At 47.4% G+C, this 19,446-nt stretch overlaps 1 protein-coding gene across 1 annotated transcript in view; it reads right to left on the bottom strand.

The window, feature by feature from the left end:
• The window catches only part of HAP2 (hapless 2), a 57,099-nt gene that overhangs the window by 30,740 nt on the left and 6,913 nt on the right, over positions 1 to 19,446 (bottom strand). The window contains exons 3-6 of the mRNA XM_026800207.4: positions 16,426 to 16,514; positions 15,803 to 15,842; positions 12,421 to 12,478; positions 12,265 to 12,325 (exon numbers count right to left, since the gene is read on the bottom strand). Of these exons, the coding sequence (XP_026656008.4) occupies positions 12,265 to 12,325; positions 12,421 to 12,478; positions 15,803 to 15,842; positions 16,426 to 16,514 (248 nt within the window). The remainder of the gene's footprint in view (positions 1 to 12,264; positions 12,326 to 12,420; positions 12,479 to 15,802; positions 15,843 to 16,425; positions 16,515 to 19,446) is intronic.

Genomic DNA, 19,446 nt, shown 5'->3' on the forward strand with positions numbered 1-19,446 from the left:
GAGATGTGCATTAATTGTTGAGTAAGCCGGAGATGTGCATTAATTGTTGAGTGAACTGTGGGTTTGCAGAGATCATGCGTAATAAATGCTGGGGCGGTGGCAGGGTATGGCCCTCGGCCAGACTTCGGAAGGGTACAGCCATGGTAGGTGGGCGACGAGGATGGACCTCCGAGGTCGGGAGCTCTCCGGGTCGGACGTTCCAAGGTCGGACGTTCCGAGGTCGGGCGCCGACCTCGGCCGTCTAAGGTCGGCAGTCGTGCGGTCTTCTGGTGACGTGGTTGCTATGTTCTGGGGGGGAAAACCGCATTCCCCCAACACTACCCCCCGACTTCCGAGTTCGAGCTGCTTGCGAGCTCGGACGCGGGAAGTAGAAGTCGTTATTATGGTTACTGAGGCCGAGGGGGATTGGATCATGTCTGCTTCTTTACGCGTCTTGAAGCTTTTATAACGGAGGCTGCGCCCTTTGGCCCTTCGAGGTCGTTTTTATATGGCGAACTTATGATGGGGTTTGCGTCCTTACGCATCCCGAAGCACTTACAACGGAGATTGCGCCCTTTGGATCTCCGAGATCACTTCATACGGCGAACTCATGATGGGGTCTCTGGGCCCGATGGGGCGGCGCCTCGATCTCGTGGTTGAGGCGCCCTTCTTAAATAGGTACGCCGTTTCGCTCTTCAAAGTGGACACGTGGCATGATCCGAGGTCGGATGTTTTTGATCTCGTATTGGCCGAATAGCGATTTGGGGAGGCTGAGGTTACATTAGTGCTCCACGCGTCCCTGGGGCTTATTAAATGAAGGGAGCGGGGGTGGCGTTCGCTCGTCTTTTGAGGCGGTCCGGTCTTGCGGACCCATGATGAGGCCGTGAGATCCGGTGGGACGGCGCCTCGATCTTGTACCCGACGCATTGGTCTGGAATGAATGCGGTGCTTCAGCTTCCGAGGCCTACACGTGGCGTAATCCAGACGGGGAGGTGGGAATTAAACCCGCCGATCTGGGCCGTTGGAGGGGTCTATATAAACCCCATAAATCTGCCCTAAGAGGAGTCTTATTTGGTTGCCTTCCATTTTCGCCACTTCCACCTTCATTCTATTTCTCAACAAAACCTCGCCGACGGTACTCGGAGCGATTTCCGGCGACTCCCCCGTAGGTTTCCTCTCTGTGTCAGCTAGGGGGTTCTCCTCCTTCCTCCTTTTTCTTGTTTCTTTTGTCTTTGGGTTGCTTCGTATTTTCTGCAAAATGGGTCTCGGTCCGGATGAAGTGGGGTCTAGTTTGTCGGAGGAGGAGTTGGAGTTAATCCGCTCCCGGTTCTTTTTCCAGCCTGGGTTTCATCTCGAAACTGCGGGGCCGAAAGATAGGGCGACGCGGCCGCCCCCAGGTCGGATCGCGATTCACCGCGAGACGCTCTGGGCCGGTCTGCGGTTCCCCCTGCATGAGTTCGTGAACAACTTGCTGGTGGAGTATCAGCTCGTCCCAGCGCAGCTTGCTCCGAACTCGTGGAGGACCATAGTCGGGTTCTTATCCCTCTGTCTCGCACATGGGATCCCGACTTTGGTGAGTATTTTCCGCCGATGTTTTTTGTTAAAGAAAAACCCGGCGGATGGAGGGTGGCTATACTTCGCCTTTCGGGGCGGTATGTCACTCTTCCAGGGTGCCCCTTCCTCTATTCATGAGTGGAAGGAGAAATTTTTCTTTCTTGCGTCCGAGGTGCCGTGGGGGTTTAACCCGAGGTGGGGGCACCCTCGGCTGAAAGCTCTCAACAGACTCTCCGAGCCCTCGGGGAGGGAGCTGAGGGTCTTGGACGCCCTGCGGAGCCTCGGGAAGGGGTTCAACCTGACCGAGATCCTAAGAGAGGACGCCTTGGCGAGCGTTGGCTTGAGTTCGGCGCGTCCCGAGGGTAAGAGTAGTCGCATCGTTTTGTCTTTGCTTTACCTGTTTCTTCTTCTTACTTTCCAATGTTGGTCTGACACTTAGGAAAATTTTTTGTTTCAGACATTCCTCACATGCCGACCAGCAACACATCCCTCTTCTCCCGGTTGAAGAGGCGGGAGGCCGAGGCCGGGGGGGCTGTTCTCCAGCCCCGGAAGAAGTCAAAGTCGGCCGGCGCTTCTACCTCAGCCAGGACGAGAGGCCCGGAGGCGGGGGCCTCCGCAGCCGACCAGGGGCGGACATGGGCCGCCGGTGATGCGGGCTCGACGGCCCCACTCTGTCCTACCCCTGCCGCCCAGGGGGGGGCCGACCGTGATCCATCTGCGGCGTTCGGGGCCTGAGCCGAGCAGAGGCCCCGAGGTCCCTAGCTCGGACGAGCCAAGCTCTTCGAGGGGGCAAAGGGGGGAATCGGCCGAGCCAGGGTCCCCACTCCTTGAGGGGAGCTCGGCCCTCCACGACGCCGATGTCGCGCGCGCCGTGTTTCGGCGTGCCATGCTTCCAGCGGACCGGGCCGAGTTCCGGAACTTGCCGCTGGAAGAGATCGTCGACGGTACCTACCGCAATACTGCTCGGGTAAGCCACTTTCCCAATTTTCCTTAGGCTACTGGCGAACATGTTATATGTTTTTCAACTCATAATCGTTTTCTCCCTTTTCTCTTGCAGCACATCCATGAAGTCGACACCCTGGTATTCATCTCCCAAGGGTGTCAAGAAGAGACTCGGCAACTCAGCCGGCAGTTAGAGCCGGCTAAGAAGAGAATCGCCGAGCTGGAGGCGAAGCTGGCCGAGGCCGAGGCGCGGAGGGAGGCAACAGAGGCCGGGCGACTGGCCATGGTCGAGGTGCTCGAGGAAGAAAGGGCTGCCCATTCTCTGGCCAAGTCAGCCCTGCGCGCTTCGGAGGCACGTCTGGGGGAGGCTCAGTCCGAGGTCGCGGGCCTCAAGTACGAGGGCGGGGTCTTGCGCCTGAAGATAAAGCAGCTTGGGGCCCGGAAAAGGAGAGCGCTCGAGCGAGCCGAGCATGCCGTGAACCTTTTCAAGGAATCGGAGGAATTTCGCGACATGCTAGAGGAGGAAACCATAGATGGGTTCCTCCGGGGCTTCGAGAACTTTTGGAGGCAGATGGCCCGGTTCTGCCCCCAGCTTGATCTTTCAACGGTTCGTCCGAGGATGAGGTTGGGCTACGACTCCGACGACGACGTTCCCGCCGCCCTTGTGTCCAAGGGGGATTCTGCCGAGCTAGATGCAACCGAGCCGGCGGTGGCGGAGGCCCTCCCTCGTGAAATCAACGAGGACGTTTCCGTGGCGGCCGCCGAGGCCCCTGCCGCAGACCCCGAGCCCGTGTCCGCCGAAGACCCTCAGGTCATCGCCATAGATGACCCCGAGGGTAACGCCGACGCGACCGCCGCCCCTTAGGACTTAGATGTATATCTTCTTTTATTGTAAACGAGGTCGGCCTTCAAATTTTTGAACGGTCGACCTCCAACTTTGTACTTAGCCTCTTGGCACTTCATTAATGAAAAGATTTTTTTCGCCATTCCGCGCTTACTTTTCCTTTTATCTTCTTTAGTTGTAAACGAGGCCGGTACTTTAACTTATTGTTTTACCGACCCTCGACTTTGCATCCTAGCCTTCGGGCTGCTTGATAGAGGCATGTTTTTTGGCTATGTTTTGCTTTTCTGAGTTCCGATTACGCTAACTAGGGGGAGCTCCGAGCTTAGATTCTAGGAAACTTTACTAAGTCATGTAGCTCGGACTTGAAGATCGCAGAGGTCGCCATGTTTGGTTCTTGGATTTTTGAGGCACCGGGCTCGGGCCTCGGGCCTCCGAGAGGGGCCGTGCTAGACTTGCATAGGTCGCTATCTGGGGATTTAGCCAAGCTTTCGAGCTCGGCTTTTGGAGCGTAGATCTATAAAAAAGTTAGTGCTGTCCCCTGAAGGGGAGCATGAGCCAATAATCAAATCGTCACCAGGGCTTTCATAGTTATTGCCCTCGGACTCTGCCGAGGTTCTGGCGAGCGGGGTCGGAACCTGTAGAGAATACCTCGGCCTTCTTGAGCTCGATCAGTACGTCCGCGGTCGAGGTCATCTTCATAGGTCGACATTGAAGGCTCTGCGTATGGGGGCCGAATCGGGCCCTTATGCACGAGGGTTTACATGAGTTGTCATGGAGGTTATCGGTAGATGGAGCATGCATGAGGTCAGTGGGAGATTAGTCTTAAACCGACTTGTAGGAGCAACCCGACTTCGGCCGGAATAAGGTCCCAATTTCAATCGGGATTTCGCCGGCAATACGTAGATAAATATAACAAGGCGAGCATCAAGCGGGATGTACCTTTTGCATCTCCGAAATTGCGCACTTTGTAGAGGAGTGGGTTGCCTTGTTTCCTCGCCGACTTTCGGAGTCACTTTTTGACTTTCGGAGAGCTTGGGCTTCTTATGAACCCGATGGCGCCCCCCGAGGTTGAGGGGGTCTGGGAATGCTCCATCAATCTGCGACGCTTCCCGAGGTCGAGGGAGTTTGGGACTCTACGGTCGACCCTCGGGGCATCCCGACCTTAGTCGAGGAATCGTGTGCCAGGTCGACGGGTCTGGGGACACTCTATCGACCTGCGACGCTTTCCGAGGTCGAGGAAGTTTGGGACTCTACGGTCAACCCTCGGGGTATCCCGACCTTAGTCGAGGAATTGTGCGTCAGGTCGATGGGTCTGGAAACGCTCTATCGACCTGCGACGCTTTCCGAGGTCGAGGAAGTTTGGGACTCTACGGTCGACCCTCGGGGCATCCCGACCTTAGTCGAGGAATCGTGCGCCAGGTCGATGGGTCTGGAAACGCTCTATCGACCCGTGACGCTTTCCGAGGTCGAGGGAGTTTGGGGCTCTACAGTCGACCCTCGGGGCATCCCGATCTTAGTCGAGGAATCGTGCGCTAGGTCGATGGGTCTGGGAACGCTCTATCGACCTGCGATGCTTCCCGAGGTCAAGGGAGTTTGGGACTCTATGGTCGAACCTCGAGGCATCCCGACCTTAGTCGAGGAATCTGAGGATCACAAACGACCCGACATTAGAAGAGATAATCATAATCATTGAAAAGAGACGAATCATTATAAAGAGGAGACTGAGTCCATGTTCCTGATTGCCTAGAACCCCTTGGGGTTTCATTGGTAATACATCCATAGATTCTCGGAGTTCCAGCTTCGCGGAATAGGAGTCCCTTCGAGAGATTTCAACTTGTATGCTCCGGGTCGTTGTACTCGGGCGATTTGATATGGCCCTTCCCAGTTTGGGGCGAGCTTTTCCTGTTCGGTTGGCTGAGAAGCCTCGGCTCTCCTGAGGACGAGGTCCCCCACCTTGAAGAGCTTGGGCTTAACTCTGGAGTTGTAGTATTGGGCCGTTTTCTGCTGGTACCTTGCCATGCGGACCCGGGCGACCTCTCGTGTCTCTTCAACGAGATCCAGATTATTCCTGAGTCGGAAAGAGTTGGAGTCGGGGTCGTAGTGCTCCACCCTCGAAGAGGGGAGGCCGATTTCCAGCGGGATGACAGCCTCTGTGCCATATGCCAGGTTGAAGGGGGTCTCTCCTGTGGGTAATCGGAACGTAGTCCGGTATGCCCAGAGGACGTTGTACAAGTCCTCGACCCACTGTCCTTTGGATCGATCAAGCCTAGCCTTGAGTTCCTGCAAAATGGTACGATTAGTTACCTCAGTTTTCCTGTTTGTCTGGGGATGGGCGACCGAAGTGAAGCGGTGATCGATGCCGAGCTCGGAGCAAAATTATCTGAAGTGGACGTTGTCGAATTGCCGGCCATTGTCAGATATAAGGATACGGGGGAGTCCGAATCTGCAGATTATGGACTTCCATACAAAGTTCCGCATCTTTTGCTCAGTAATCCGGGCCACAGATTCAGCTTCAACCCATTTGGTGAAGTAGTCGATGGAGACGACCAAAAATTTTTTTTGCCCGGTGGCCAGAGGAAAGGGCCCCAGAATATCGATCCCCCACTGGGCAAACGGCCAGGGGGCGATAATTGAAGTTAGCGGGGCCGAAGGTCGGCGTTGGATGTTGGCGTTCCGTTGGCACCGGTCACTCTTCCGAACAAAGTCCGTCGCATCCTTCTGGAGCGTGGGCCAGAAATATCCTTGCCACAGGATCTTATGGGCTAGCGCCCGACCTCCCAGGTGATTTCCGCAAATCCCTTCATGGACCTCTCGGAGGGCATAGTCCGCCTCCGATGGGCGGAGACATCTAAGGAGAGGAGAGGTGAATGATCGACGGTAGAGCCTGTTTTCATATTGGACATACCGGAAAGCTTGACGCCTGATCCGGTGGGCCTCTATCTCATCATGAGGGAGGGTTCCGTCCTGGAGATAGCGGACGAACCCGTCGATCCAGCTTGGCTCGAAGTCGATGCACATGGTTGGTTCAGGTTCCTCCGTGCTGGGTGTTCGAAGATACTCGAGCGTCGTCTCCTTGGAAAGCTCGCTCATGCGGGAGGTCGCCAGTTTAGACAAGTGGTCCGCCCTAAGATTCTCCGCTCTGGGAATGTGCTGGATGCTGAAAGAACCTAAGGCAGACGTGAGTTCCCGCACTTTTTGGAGATATTTCCGCATCGATGGCTCTTTTGCTTCGAAGTCTCCCTGGACCTGGCTTACTATTAGCTGGGAGTCACTGAAGGCTTTCAGATCTTCCACCTTCAGTTCCTTCGCCAATTTGAGCCCAGCAATGAGCGTCTCATACTCTGCCTCGTTGTTTGAGGCCGGAAACTCGAGGCGTAGGGCTTGCTCGGCCACCACTCCATCCGGGCTGGTGAGGATGAGTCCAGCTCCGCTACCCCCCGAAGTCGAGGACCCGTCCGAATATAGGACCCATGGCAGCCTCAGGGTTCCCTTCATAGATGTAAGCGGTAGCTCGGGGTCGTCTGGCAGGGTACACTCCACGATGAAGTCGGCGAGTATTTGAGCTTTAATGGCCGGCCTGGGCCGGTATTCAAGGTCGAACTTCCCGAGCTCAACCGCCCACTTGGCGATCCTCCCCGCACGATCCGACCTTTGCAATATTTGCTTCATAGGCTGGTCGGTCAGTATGACTATTGTATGTGCTTGAAAATAAGGCCGGAGTCTCCGAGCTGAAATGATAAGGGCAAAAATTATCTTCTCGAGTTTAGAATATCGGGTCTCAGCATCCCTGAGGACCCGGCTGATATAGTAGACTGGCTTCTGGAGCTTGTCCTCTTTCCGGACCAGGACTGAGCTTACTGCGACCGAGGAGACGGCCAGGTATAAGTAAAGAACTTCGTCCCGCTGAGGCTTGGTGAGTAGCGGGGGAGAGGCCAGAAGGCGCCTGAGCTCTTCAAAGGCTTGCTGGCATTCTTCCGACCACAGGAAGTCCTTTGGCCGCTTAAGGATCTTGAAGAAAGGGAGGCAGCGCTCAGCCGATCGGGAGACAAATCTCCCCAAGGCGGCGACCCGTCCAGTAAGCCGCTGCACTTCTTTGACTGTCCTTGGAGGCGTCATCTCTTGCAGCGCTCGGATTTTCTCGGGGTTGGCTTCAACTCCACGCTGGGTCACTATGAAACCCAGAAATTTGCCTGAGGTAACTCCGAACGCGCACTTCGCTGGGTTGAGCTTCATTTGGTACCTCCTGAGCTTGGAGAATGTTTCGTTGAGGTCAGCTACATGGTGTTCCGCCGCTCGGCTCTTCATCAGCATGTCATCCATATAGACTTCCATATTTCGGCCGATCTGGTCCTCAAAAATTTGGCTGACCAGCCTCTGGTATGTGGCTCCAGCGTTCTTCAGCCCGAAAGGCATCACCTTGTAACAATAGGTGCCCTTGTCGGTGATGAAGGCCGTCTTCTCCTCGTCTTCTGGCGCCATTCGGATTTGATTGTATCCCGAGAAGGCGTCCATGAAGGTCAGCAATTGATGTCCTGAGGTAGAATCGACGAGCTGGTCGATGCTTGGAAGGGGGAAACTATCCTTCGGGCAGGCCTTGTTCAGGTCAGTGTAGTCCACGCACATGCGCCATTTCCCGTTGGCCTTCTTTACGAGGACTATGTTGGCGAGCCAGTCTGGGTAGGAAACCTCCTGGATGAAGCCGGCTTCAAGGAGTTTATCCGCTTCCTCGGCTGCGGCTCGCTGTCGTTCCGGGGCAGAGCCCCTTTTTTTCTATTTTACAGGTCTGCTGGTCGGCTTCACCTGGAGTCGGTGGACCATGACCTCAGGGTCAATTCCTGGTACGTCGGCGGGCGACCAGGCGAAGACATCAGCATTGTCCCGCAGGAAGCTGATGAGGTGATCCCTCTCGCGAATGCCAAGGCCGGAGCCGACCTGCACAGTTAGCTCGGGAAAATTTTCTCGCAGAGAAACTTGAACAAGAAGCTCACCGGGTTTTACTTGCTTCTTCCAGAGGTCGTCCCTTGCGTCCAGGGTTTCTATGGGTAGCGAGGGGCCCGTTGCCTGAGTTGGCGCCTTTGCTGATGACTCTCGCCGACTCGGCGCCTCAGTTGGTTGCTTCACCCTGCGGGTCGCCATGTAGCACTGCTTGGCAACCAGCTGATCCCCGCGGACCTCGCCTACTCCTTGGCCGGTGGAGAATCGCATGAGTAGGTGGCGGGTTGAAACCACGGCTCGGAGGGCATTTAGCCCTGGCCGCCCAAGGATAGCGTTGTAGGCTGAGGGTAGACGGACCACAAGAAAGTCCGTCCTCACAGTGCTTTCCTGGGGAGCGAGGCCGACCGTAACAAGAAAGCTGACCTCGCCCTCGACTGGGACCGAGTCTCCGGTGAACCCGACCAGCGGGGTATTAATTTTCCGGAGCTGTCCTTCTGGTAACCCCATTTTTTGGTAGGCATGGTAGTACAAAACGTTGGCTGAACTTCCATTGTCAACTAAGACACGTTTTACATCAAATTTATTTACAATCATGGAGATGACCACAGCATCATCGTGGGGGGTCTCAACCCCTTCCAAGTCCTCGTCCAAGAACGAAATGACTTCAGCGGTACGCGGGCGCTTCAGGGAGATTCCTTCTTGGGCTGATCCTCCTGCCGAGGCTCCTCCGATTACATTGATGGTGCTGGCGATAGGCATGTTGTCATCCGGATTTTCGGACGGTGTGGCGTTTTCCACTGGCCTTCTTTCCTCACGTCGGTTCCTTACGAACCGATTAAGTACTCCGCGGCGAATAAGCGCCTCTATCTCATCCCGGAGCTGAAAGCAATCCTCCGTGTCGTGCCCGCGGTCTCGGTGGAAGCGGCAATACTTTCTGGGATTGCGGGGAACTCCTGTATCCCGCATAGGAGGCGGAGGTCGGAAGAAGTCCCGACCTTCGATTTCCATCAGAATTTCGGCCCGGGGTGCATTGATAGGGGTGTAATTCTCGTACCTCCCCGGGTATGTCCGAGACCGCGGTGGGGACCTTGGCTGAGGCGGGGTCCTCCGTTGAGGTTGTCCCCGCTGTCGAGGCGGGCTTCTCAGTCGGGGGAGGTTCTTCTCTCGGCGGGGGGATCGGCTTCTTTGGCGGCCGCGCTCCTTGCGGCGTTTCTTCTACTTCTTTGAGGCTGGTTCAGTCGCACCCCGCCTGGAGGCGATAGCCTCCTCGGCCTTAGCATACTTCCGAGCTCGGGCCAGCATCTCGGTGAAGTCGGCCGGAAAGCTTTTCTCAATAGAGAAGAGGAATCGATAAGAACGAGCCCCAGTTTTTAGGGCCGACATGGCTATTGACTGGTCCAGCTCGCGGACTTCCCACGTGGCGGCGGTAAAGCGGTCCAGATACTCCTTGAGGGATTCCCCCTCCTTCTGCTTGATATCCAGGAGGGAATCCGACGTCCGCCGCTGGCGTCGGCTGGCAGCAAAGTTGGTAGCAAACTGCCTGCCGAGTTGCTCAAAAGAGGATACCGTGCTCGGCTTTAGCCCAGAAAACCAAAGCCGAGCTGTCCCTCGAAGAGTCGCCGGGAAGGCCTTACAAAGCACGGCCTCCGAGGATCCTTGCAGTGCCATGAGAGCTCGGTAGCTCTCCAAATGGTCGAGGGGGTCGGTAACTCCGCTGTAGGGCTCCACTTGAGGCATCTTGAACCTCGTGGGGACCGGCTCATCCTCGATTTGGCGGGAGAAGGGGGACTTGGTGGTAAATTCAAAATCCCCTTCCTGTCTTGCCTTCTTGCTGTGGAGCGCTTCGATCTGGCGCTCCAAGTGTTCGACTTTCCTGTCGAGCTCCCCAACCCGAGGAATCGTCACCGTGGTTTGCTCCGGCTCACGGTGGTCCGGGGCCGACTCGGCTTCAGAGGGTTGGGGTCTTCTGTTGAGACCTTCCCCCGGCAGCTCTCTCTGGGGGGAGGCCCGCCCTTCATTGTTGGCCCTGGAAGAGCCATGAAGATTCTGGCCTTGGAGAATCGGGCCGTTGGGAGGAAACTCCGGCAGAATCTGGGCCTGTGGGGAGAGCGTAGGTAAGGCCTCCTCGCGCCGCAGACCTTGGACGGCAGAACCAGGGCCTGGACTTGCTGCACCAGGGCATTGAATTGCTCCGGCTGGACTTGAGGAACCGGGTCAGCCGGAGTAGGCGAATTCTGGACGGAGTGTCCAGGACTCTGTGGGGGACGCCGGAAAATATTGGAGGCTCCCTTACTTCTCAACTTCATGATCGCAACTCGGTCCCTTCCTCTAGCGCCAACTGTTGCTGGAAATTGGACCCGGGGGCGGTCGTCGGTTGAGGAGGGGGAGCTGTCGGTGGACACAGGTGGGTGACGATCCGTCAGCGAGCGGCGTCCTCCGTCGGGGTGCCTGCAGAAAAGCCGGTGGCCGGGTTTTCCGGCGCCGGCCCTCCGATGCTTAAGTCAGAGGGGGAAAACTTCGTTTAAAGGAGAAAGGAGGGAAGTAAGTTTTTCTCAGTTTTGTGTGTCCAACCCCCCTCGGGAAGCAAGGGTCCCCTTTTTATAGGAGGGTCGGATTACATGTGATGTGATAGGGCGAGACCGTCGTACGACTCAGCACGTTGCTTGAACTGGCACACGATCAGGTGAATCATTGCATTGATGTCGGAGGTGAGGCCGTCGTACGACTTGAGCTGGCGCGCGATCGGGTGAATCATTGCATTGATGTCGGAGGTGAGGCCGGGGTCAGAGAATTGTCACGGCCGACAGGATCCTGCTAAGCTGATTTGCCGTGGAGAACTGAGGATCCGTAGATAATAGGAGCCATGCGCATTAATTGTTGAGTGAGTCGGAGATGTGCATTAATTGTTGAGTAAGCCGGAGATGTGCATTAATTGTTGAGTGAACTGTGGGTTTGCAGAGATCATGCGTAATAAATGCTGGGGCGGTGGCAGGGTATGGCCCTCGGCCAGACTTCGGAAGGGTACAGCCATGGTAGGTGGGCGACGAGGATGGACCTCCGAGGTCGGGAGCTCTCCGGGTCGGACGTTCCGAGGTCGGACGTTCCGAGGTCGGGCGCCGACCTCGGCCGTCTAAGGTCGGCAGTCGTGCGGTCTTCTGGTGACGTGGTTGCTATGTTCTGGGGGGGAAAACCACATTCCCCCAACAATTACCATCCCTCTCCTATTACTCATGGGACTTGTTTAAGATTCACCGAAGTTCCACAAATCTTAAGGTCATAGGGAGGTCAATGCTCCACTGTTTACATTCTAAGTGGCATTTAAATATTCATCATTTGGTCAACCCACAAAAAAGCTTCATAAGAAAAGTTTTAGCAGTTGGGTGCAGATTAGTTGTTAAAGATTCTACGCCTAGCTTGTACATGGAAAAGAAGAAAACATGCTTATCAAAAGTTTGTAAACAATAATGTTGTCTATAGTTATGGCAATAATTTCTCAAAAATATGCCGGTACCGGTTCGGTACGGGCTGCACCGGCCAGTACGGGCCGGTTCAGCATACCTTAGGTTGGAGCATTAATGAAGGGCTACACCTAACCATTGGCACCCTATTTCAATATGTGACTATTGACCACTGCATCAGTCAGTAATCCAATATGTAGCAACCCTAGTCATGTTTTTATGTCCATTCGTGCCAAATATGAGAAAATCAGTTCATTTAAAAGCAATATCTTTGACATAAGATGACCGGTCATGAAGTTAGGTCATGACGATGGACCTTAAATGGAACTTTCTAACCAATGCTCAGATTATCATTTAAGCTAACAATAGAAGAGACAAATATTCCCATTGTTCAGATTTTAATCTACATCATGGAAAGTCTCCCCCTCAACTTGATGAGAGAAGTTCAAGATTTAGGTACGTTACAATATTAATATCCAACACCACTTATAAACTTGGTGTGCTTGTAAAACGTCAAAGTAACAAAGATATATTGTTTGTTAATAAACATACCAATCACCTGGAAATCTGAGACAATGAGCGGTATTGGCTTTCCCTTTCATCAATTTATCAACTGTTTGAATACATTATAGGAAATTAGGAACATTAAAATCTAAATATACAAATACAAAAGGTATAAAGAGGGAAAACAGAGAAGTAGGCACTTACAGATGTTCCCGCAAGAAGAAGGAACACGTCGTTGAGGCCCACATGGACAACAAATTGGCTAGGAGAATAGCAGATAGAAAAGGAGTTAGCATCATGCCATACCAAAGTCATATTAAAGACAGCTTTCAGACCTTGCATAAGTCAAATTGTTAATCTAACAATTAAAGGTCGTCCGTGCTCTAAAATTGTTATGGGTCATACAGTGATCCAAAAATCATACCCCATATAGATGGGATATGGCTTGTTGGTTTAGGCAAAGAAAAGCTTTCTTAAGAAAATGGATCAGAAATCCTAGTAGAGAACCATGTGATAGTGATCATGATGGATGACTAAAAGGATGAGTGGTCACTACAGTTATGGAGTATTCATGCATACAACAAACGCAAGTAGCAATACATCAGAGGGTGGGAAAAGCACATCCTAATTAGTAACCCATCTAATGACCATTCATTTAAGAGAAAAAAGATGACAATCCTGTATAATCTCTATGACAGGTTTCACATGGAAACACATGCATATCTAACTTGCAGATTCTGAAACCTAACTATGAGAGCATGGGAGTCTATCTTTTTCTAAAGACATGGCTGCACTGCACATGTAGCATGCTCCATATGTTTGTTAACACATGCACCCATTTACATGAGTGGCATACAACAAGTTCAAAGCCTTTTACCATATAAAATTTGAGAGAAAAAAGAAGGAAGGAATAAAAAAAATGAAGACTTGATTGTAAGTTGGAACATATAATAAATATAAATGGGTTAAACTATCACTAAGTGGACATGACAAGATCTACATCACTAAGCAAACATTATAAGGTATCAAAATCATTAACTCAAGCACTCGATCATTAATCAAGAAAAGGTTACTTGCATTAGCATACAGAGTAGTGCCTATTAAACTTTCTGTGACATGGTGCCTTTCCTTTTAGCAGTTACTTCTCCTTTGTGAGATTCATTCTGATTCATTATATGTATAATCGGTATAAACATCTCAGTTGACACCATGCAAAGCAGTATACGTTATCACTAGGAAAAGAACATTGCAGCATGGACAAGTGCATCCACAAAATCACAGAATTTAATAATGAAATATAAGTAAATGAAAAAGGTGCTTCTAATGGAATATTAATTCACAACATTGTTATCATCCCATAGCACGCATTTTACCTGTGAAGACCATGTCCTCAGGTGAACACTTAACAAAGCATACTTTGGGATGATCGAGATTGTATTCAATTAATTCTATCACCCATTTATTAGCCAATACATTTTTATCGAGGAGACCAAAAATGATTTCCCAATTATCATTTTATAGATCATTTTTATCTCTTCCTTGACATAGTTAAACCCTCTTGAGAGTTTTTGCTCACTAGCACCAACTAGTTTGTTGTCAGCACAAAAATAATAGGTAGATACCGAGATAGGGTGCTAAATTGAGTGCCCTAATGCAATTGGCAGATCAACATCATCAATAACCAGTGCAGTGATCGATTGTAAATGAGAATAACTGCTTTATTGATGTGCAGTTTGGTGGTTGAGGACCGGAGGTGCATGTGAAGTTGCCGAACAGGAGCCAAATTAGTACAAAATATTGCCATGAATCTGATCTGAGAATCAAATCTGATAAAAATACTGTACAAAATTTCAATCCTTGCAGATCTGAATCATCAACTATTATTTACTTATGAAGTAGTCTATAAACATCTATGAGATTAGATGGATTATCTAATTATTTCAAAAATATTCAAAGGCCTTCTATAGGAAAAAAGGTTTCCCATTTGTTGAAATTAAATTTATCAAATCCATTCTCATTTGATCATAGCAGTTGGAGCAAGTTCAAATAGAAATACACACACTGGATCTAGGAGTAATCAATCTCTAGTTGATGATTTCCACCATGTCAAGGTGGCACTCTACTGCAGTTAAATCCCTTCCTGGCCCATTGAGAAATAGAACCAAAAAACTCAAATCCACTCATGAACAACTTCGAGTTTGGCCTTCTTTTTTACACTATTATGGATAGTAAAATAATGGGGAAGATAAGATTTAAATTGTCAACTGCCCCATTTAGTAAAAGGATTCACTATGGATTCAAGTCGTAACACATGATATAGAATAACTTTCATCACGCCTCTTAGGTAAGTCCTCCCTTTCCCATTTTTTCCTTCTAGTAAAATCCATCAAAAGACTTTATACTCTTTTCTTGGTTTTAGTATCTTGAGGCATTGGCCTAGTCCTAAGCACTTATGGAGTTCACAATCTTAAGACCACCAAAGCAATTAGAACATCCAAAAACAGTGCAAATCAAATAAAAGAGGATCTTATTTGATTTAAACTTAATTAATATAATTTTAAGCTTTTCTACTTCAACCCAAATTAATTTGACTTGATTTGGTTGAAGAATGGTAGTAAGAGAAGTTTTTTATGCGAGGTTTGTTGTACTGATACTGGGCATCATATTGGTAGCTTATTAATATGGTACAGGTCAGCAGAGAGCATACGTTGCTAGAGGTGAGACAGCAATTGTACAATGTGTCGATATAGTGTTGTATCAAGCCCCCTTACCGTACCTATATTTACAGGTATGCTATGATATGCTTGGTACCAATGTTTGTCGTCTCGGTATCAGACCTTGCACTAGTATTGTGCCGGTACAGTGTCAACATGACTGGAACGGGGGGATCAGTTTAGCGTATCGAGACTCAGTATACCCTCCTTGCCGTGTCTTGATTCAGTATCAATATGGTATGGTACAACTAGTATGGTGAAGCATGCCCATTATAATATTGGTGTTCTATCGACCAACAAATATGATACACACTCCATGTATCATTGTACAACCATATTGTATGATATTGATGTGCTACTGGCCAACACATGATATGCACCTCATGTATCATAACTATTCTACACAACAAAATTCATTCTATAAATTATGAATGAATGGCACTTCAATCCTAATGCATACCAACCTAGTTTAGCAGAAAAACAATATAGCTTTATGATTTCTGGAACATCTCAAAGCTGAATGCCAGACTATGCTCATGAACTCCACTATTTTGGTTAGTAGAAACACACTAGCTCACCTTCCTAATAGCCAAACCACTGCAACCATTCCCACTTCACCTACGGTGTACAAGTTGTTAAAGTTGTTCCATATTGATAGGGAATAGTACAACCTTTGGTAACTTATTTTAGGCATCTGCTTTGGACTAACCCTTAACAAGGAAGCTTGCATTCAAAGAAAGAAATATACATTGGGCATGACAATGTAGAAATGCTTATTGAAGAATATGGCTTTAAGTAAAAAGAGATATTGCACCGAAAGCAAACACAAAATTTATAATGATATTCAAATGATATATTTAAACAATTACTACCTGCGTATGCTCAATAACATGTCCATTTTGATCCCGCAACCTGACAAATATAAGAATAAAAAATATTTTATCTCATGAGAAAACAAATCCTAAATACTGCTCATCAAAAATTAAGCAGCAAGAAATGTGCTAAAAGGCTAGACCAAGAAATAATCATTGGTCCAGGTAAAAAATCTTACAGATTTTATATGTGAAAAGAAATTTACAAAGAAACTTGTTTTTTTAGTTTATTAACCACAAAGACACTCATTTCAAAAGGTTATGCCTAGAAGCTCCAATGGAGATAAATGTCACACAAAAAATAATGTCAAGAGACTAAGGGAAAAAATCTTGAGAACAATTAAACATGGTGTAAGTAATAAATGACATGTTTCTTCTCAATGTTTGAGTTGCAATCAGGTACAATTGTTGAATGAGAAATTCCAAAAACAAACCAAATTTGCATGAACAACCTAACATGTGATGCTGGATTTAGCTCATTTTTAGATAGTAGAATGCAAAGAAAGCGAGTAATTAGCATAGAGGAAAAGAAAAGTTTTAGAGAATTAGCATCAAAAGCTTAGGAACAAAAAAGAGAGGGAAAAAATAGTAATATCGTTACAACAATCATCAGAAAAGTTTACCTTTCACAAATTTTAACAACTTTTGCACTAGCATCTGGTTCGCATTTACGTGTTTTGACATAAAGCTCCTCAGGTTTGTAAGCAACATCCTGAAGAAATATTAACTAAAGCATGGTAAGCCATATGAAGGGCTTCAAATTTAAGACAATGCCTAATAACACAATGTCCTACAGACACGAGAAAGTATAAGCAAGGTACATGCAAAAAGAGAAGTTACAATCATTAGTGCTGAAAATTTATATTAAGAGCATCAGATAAGAGGAAAACCTCGTGAATTAATCATAATCACAAGCATTATAGAAGATATCAATGTTCAATACTGTCAATGAATTGAAGCTTGCAAAAATATGATAGTTGGAGGATAACAAACTCAAAAAGAATGAAATTCAGCAAAGCATAACTTAGTGATATGGTTATCAAAAACTATGAAGTATTAACCACCATAAAAGTATACTTAAGCTCGCATGAATATAATAGGAAGAGCAAAAAATGAAGACAGATTTCCAGAAGTAATATTCTTAATGACATCTAGTAACAAATGACTTCAAGAGACAACAAAAGAAAAATATTTCTTACATATCTTTTAATGAAAGAACTGAAAATGATTTCTCCTATTCATGAGTGAGATTTTTCAGAATATTATAAAATAATTGATTATTAATGCACACCAGAAAGATGAAAATCTGGATAACATAAATGTCTACTCCTAGAAGGCTTATATCTATTGCTTCAAATTCTTTGTCTAATTTGAAGAATCAATATATTATAACTGCCTTCAAGGAAGCACTTAGAAAAACAAGAATCTTTCATGTTTGTGTGGCCTTGCTCGAATGCTTTTTTTTTGTACAAATTAAATCAATTTTTTTTCCATATCTTCGCTCCAACTCTCAAATCCTTCATATCAGATTTCATCTACCTTTTACAATGATTCATCTATGATCCAGCTATAATGACCCAAGACATTACCCAAAAAAGCCAACCAAAAGTTATTATTTGGGGTCCTTGGCCTTTCTTAAGTACTCAAGACCTCTCCAATGCAAAACAGATATGAGACTAAGCACACACCCAAACAGGTCCTCAACCTCTTCTCCTTTTAAGCTCTAGCATCTCACTAGGTAAGGGTCAAATCGGAAACAAAATCCCAAATACCATGAGTAGCCTGTGGATAGCCCCAAAAGGCCCCATGCTATAGTATCCCCCAATCCACATGGGTCGTGGATTGTATTAGCTCCGGTACTATTTGTAACAAACCTAGACCTCACATAAAAGGGAAGTTACTATTTAGGGTCCTTGTGGGACTAAAAACACATCCGCATGGATCCTCACACTGGCTCTCCACTTTTCAATAATTGCCATTCTCTTTTTATGTAAGCTCATTATGTGAGTAAAAATTCACCTACTGTACTACAAAGTAAGCCAATTAGTATTAGTCCAAGCCTCCAAGGACTCAAGTCCTAATAGGATGTCCAGCAGAACACCAGGATGGGATACCATCCCAAGCATTAAGACAGGACCATTTTGCCATTGTCCCATCATCCCGATCAGTACATCTAGGGACATCCCCTAACCCAAGGGTCAGGATAGGGCGGGATGGTGGCGCATCCTATTCCATATAAAATCCAAGACCGCCCCATCCTACAGGATTTAAATCTTTGAGTATAACTAAATTAGTATCATCACCATAATATTATAAGTGAATAATCTTATAGTGTATAACAAAGTAAAAGGTAATGATCTATATTTACAATTATGATGTCACTTCATGATTTTATTTTGTGAATAAAGAAAATTAGACATTATTTTCAAGGATAAAATTTAATAAGGGGCATCTAAAACCAAAATGCATCTTAAACTAACTAAAATTTACCAAGAATATAATTGCTAATTGCCAATTCAATTAGATGGAGTTTCAAGCACGGTACATATTAAATGGACCAATTGAAGTTTAAGAATGCAAGACCGGACTTGATCCTAGACTCCTTTTGTCTACACCAAGTCTTATTCTTGTATGTTAGGCCATTTAAATATTCTATCATTTTAACATAGGTGAGGGGCAAGCCTTGGCACAAGATAAGGTTGCTCCATGGTGACCTAGGGTTCATGGACTCAAAAGACAAAAATAGCCTCTCCATATTCTAAGGTAAGGTTGTGTACATCTGACCCTCCCCAGACCCCTAGTGGCAGGAGTCGGATGCACTAAGACGTCTTTTTTAACTTATAGCTTGGGATTGTTTATTTTTATTAAGAAAAAAAATAGAGAGCTCATCAATTTTAGTAGATTTGGTAAATGATAATCCACGCCTTTATTCAAACATGTTAAATAAACTTCCAAACATAATGACCATGAGTCATATAAAATTTTACTAGGAACGATTGGCAAATAAGGATCAATAAAATAGAACCAAAAATTAAGAGAAGGCTTGATGGCTATGGAGCTAGGAACACGCATTCAATGTACAAGCCCATAATAAAAACAATGAAAATTTATCTCTACTTTTTACCATATCATATCACATCTTATCACGACACTAGACATTATAATAATACAAGGCAATGAAGGTATGTCTTGCGTACCAATAGTATCAGCATAATTTACAATATATTGGGGAGCTAGGAAGCAAAGATACTTCAAATTGCATGCTATTTCCACATAGCATATGTATCATACCAATACTTAGTGAACCATTAACATAGATGTCTAGTATTTATTTTAAGCATCCTATTTTCCAAAATAAAAAAGGCTTTTGATACTTAATGGATATGCCTGAAATATTTTCCAAATACTTTTATGGATGAAGGAGAGGCATACCTTTTTCCCTTTAGATGAATCTTAACCTTTCCATGATGCATGGTTAAATTTGATTTTGTGATATTGAATTATTGTATAAGCCTATTTGGTACATATTGTCATCTATTTATTTGAATACGACTAATAATGAAGTTTATGGATGTTCATGCTATTATATAAAGTATGGACTATTTTATTTTGATAACCCTTGATTCTTTATAGATCCTATTTTA

The sequence above is a fragment of the Phoenix dactylifera genome, chromosome 10 (assembly GCF_051530095.1).
Source record: "Phoenix dactylifera cultivar Ajwa chromosome 10, Ajwa_hap1_PhDact_Kaust_v1.1, whole genome shotgun sequence".
NCBI lineage: Eukaryota > Viridiplantae > Streptophyta > Magnoliopsida > Arecales > Arecaceae > Phoenix > Phoenix dactylifera.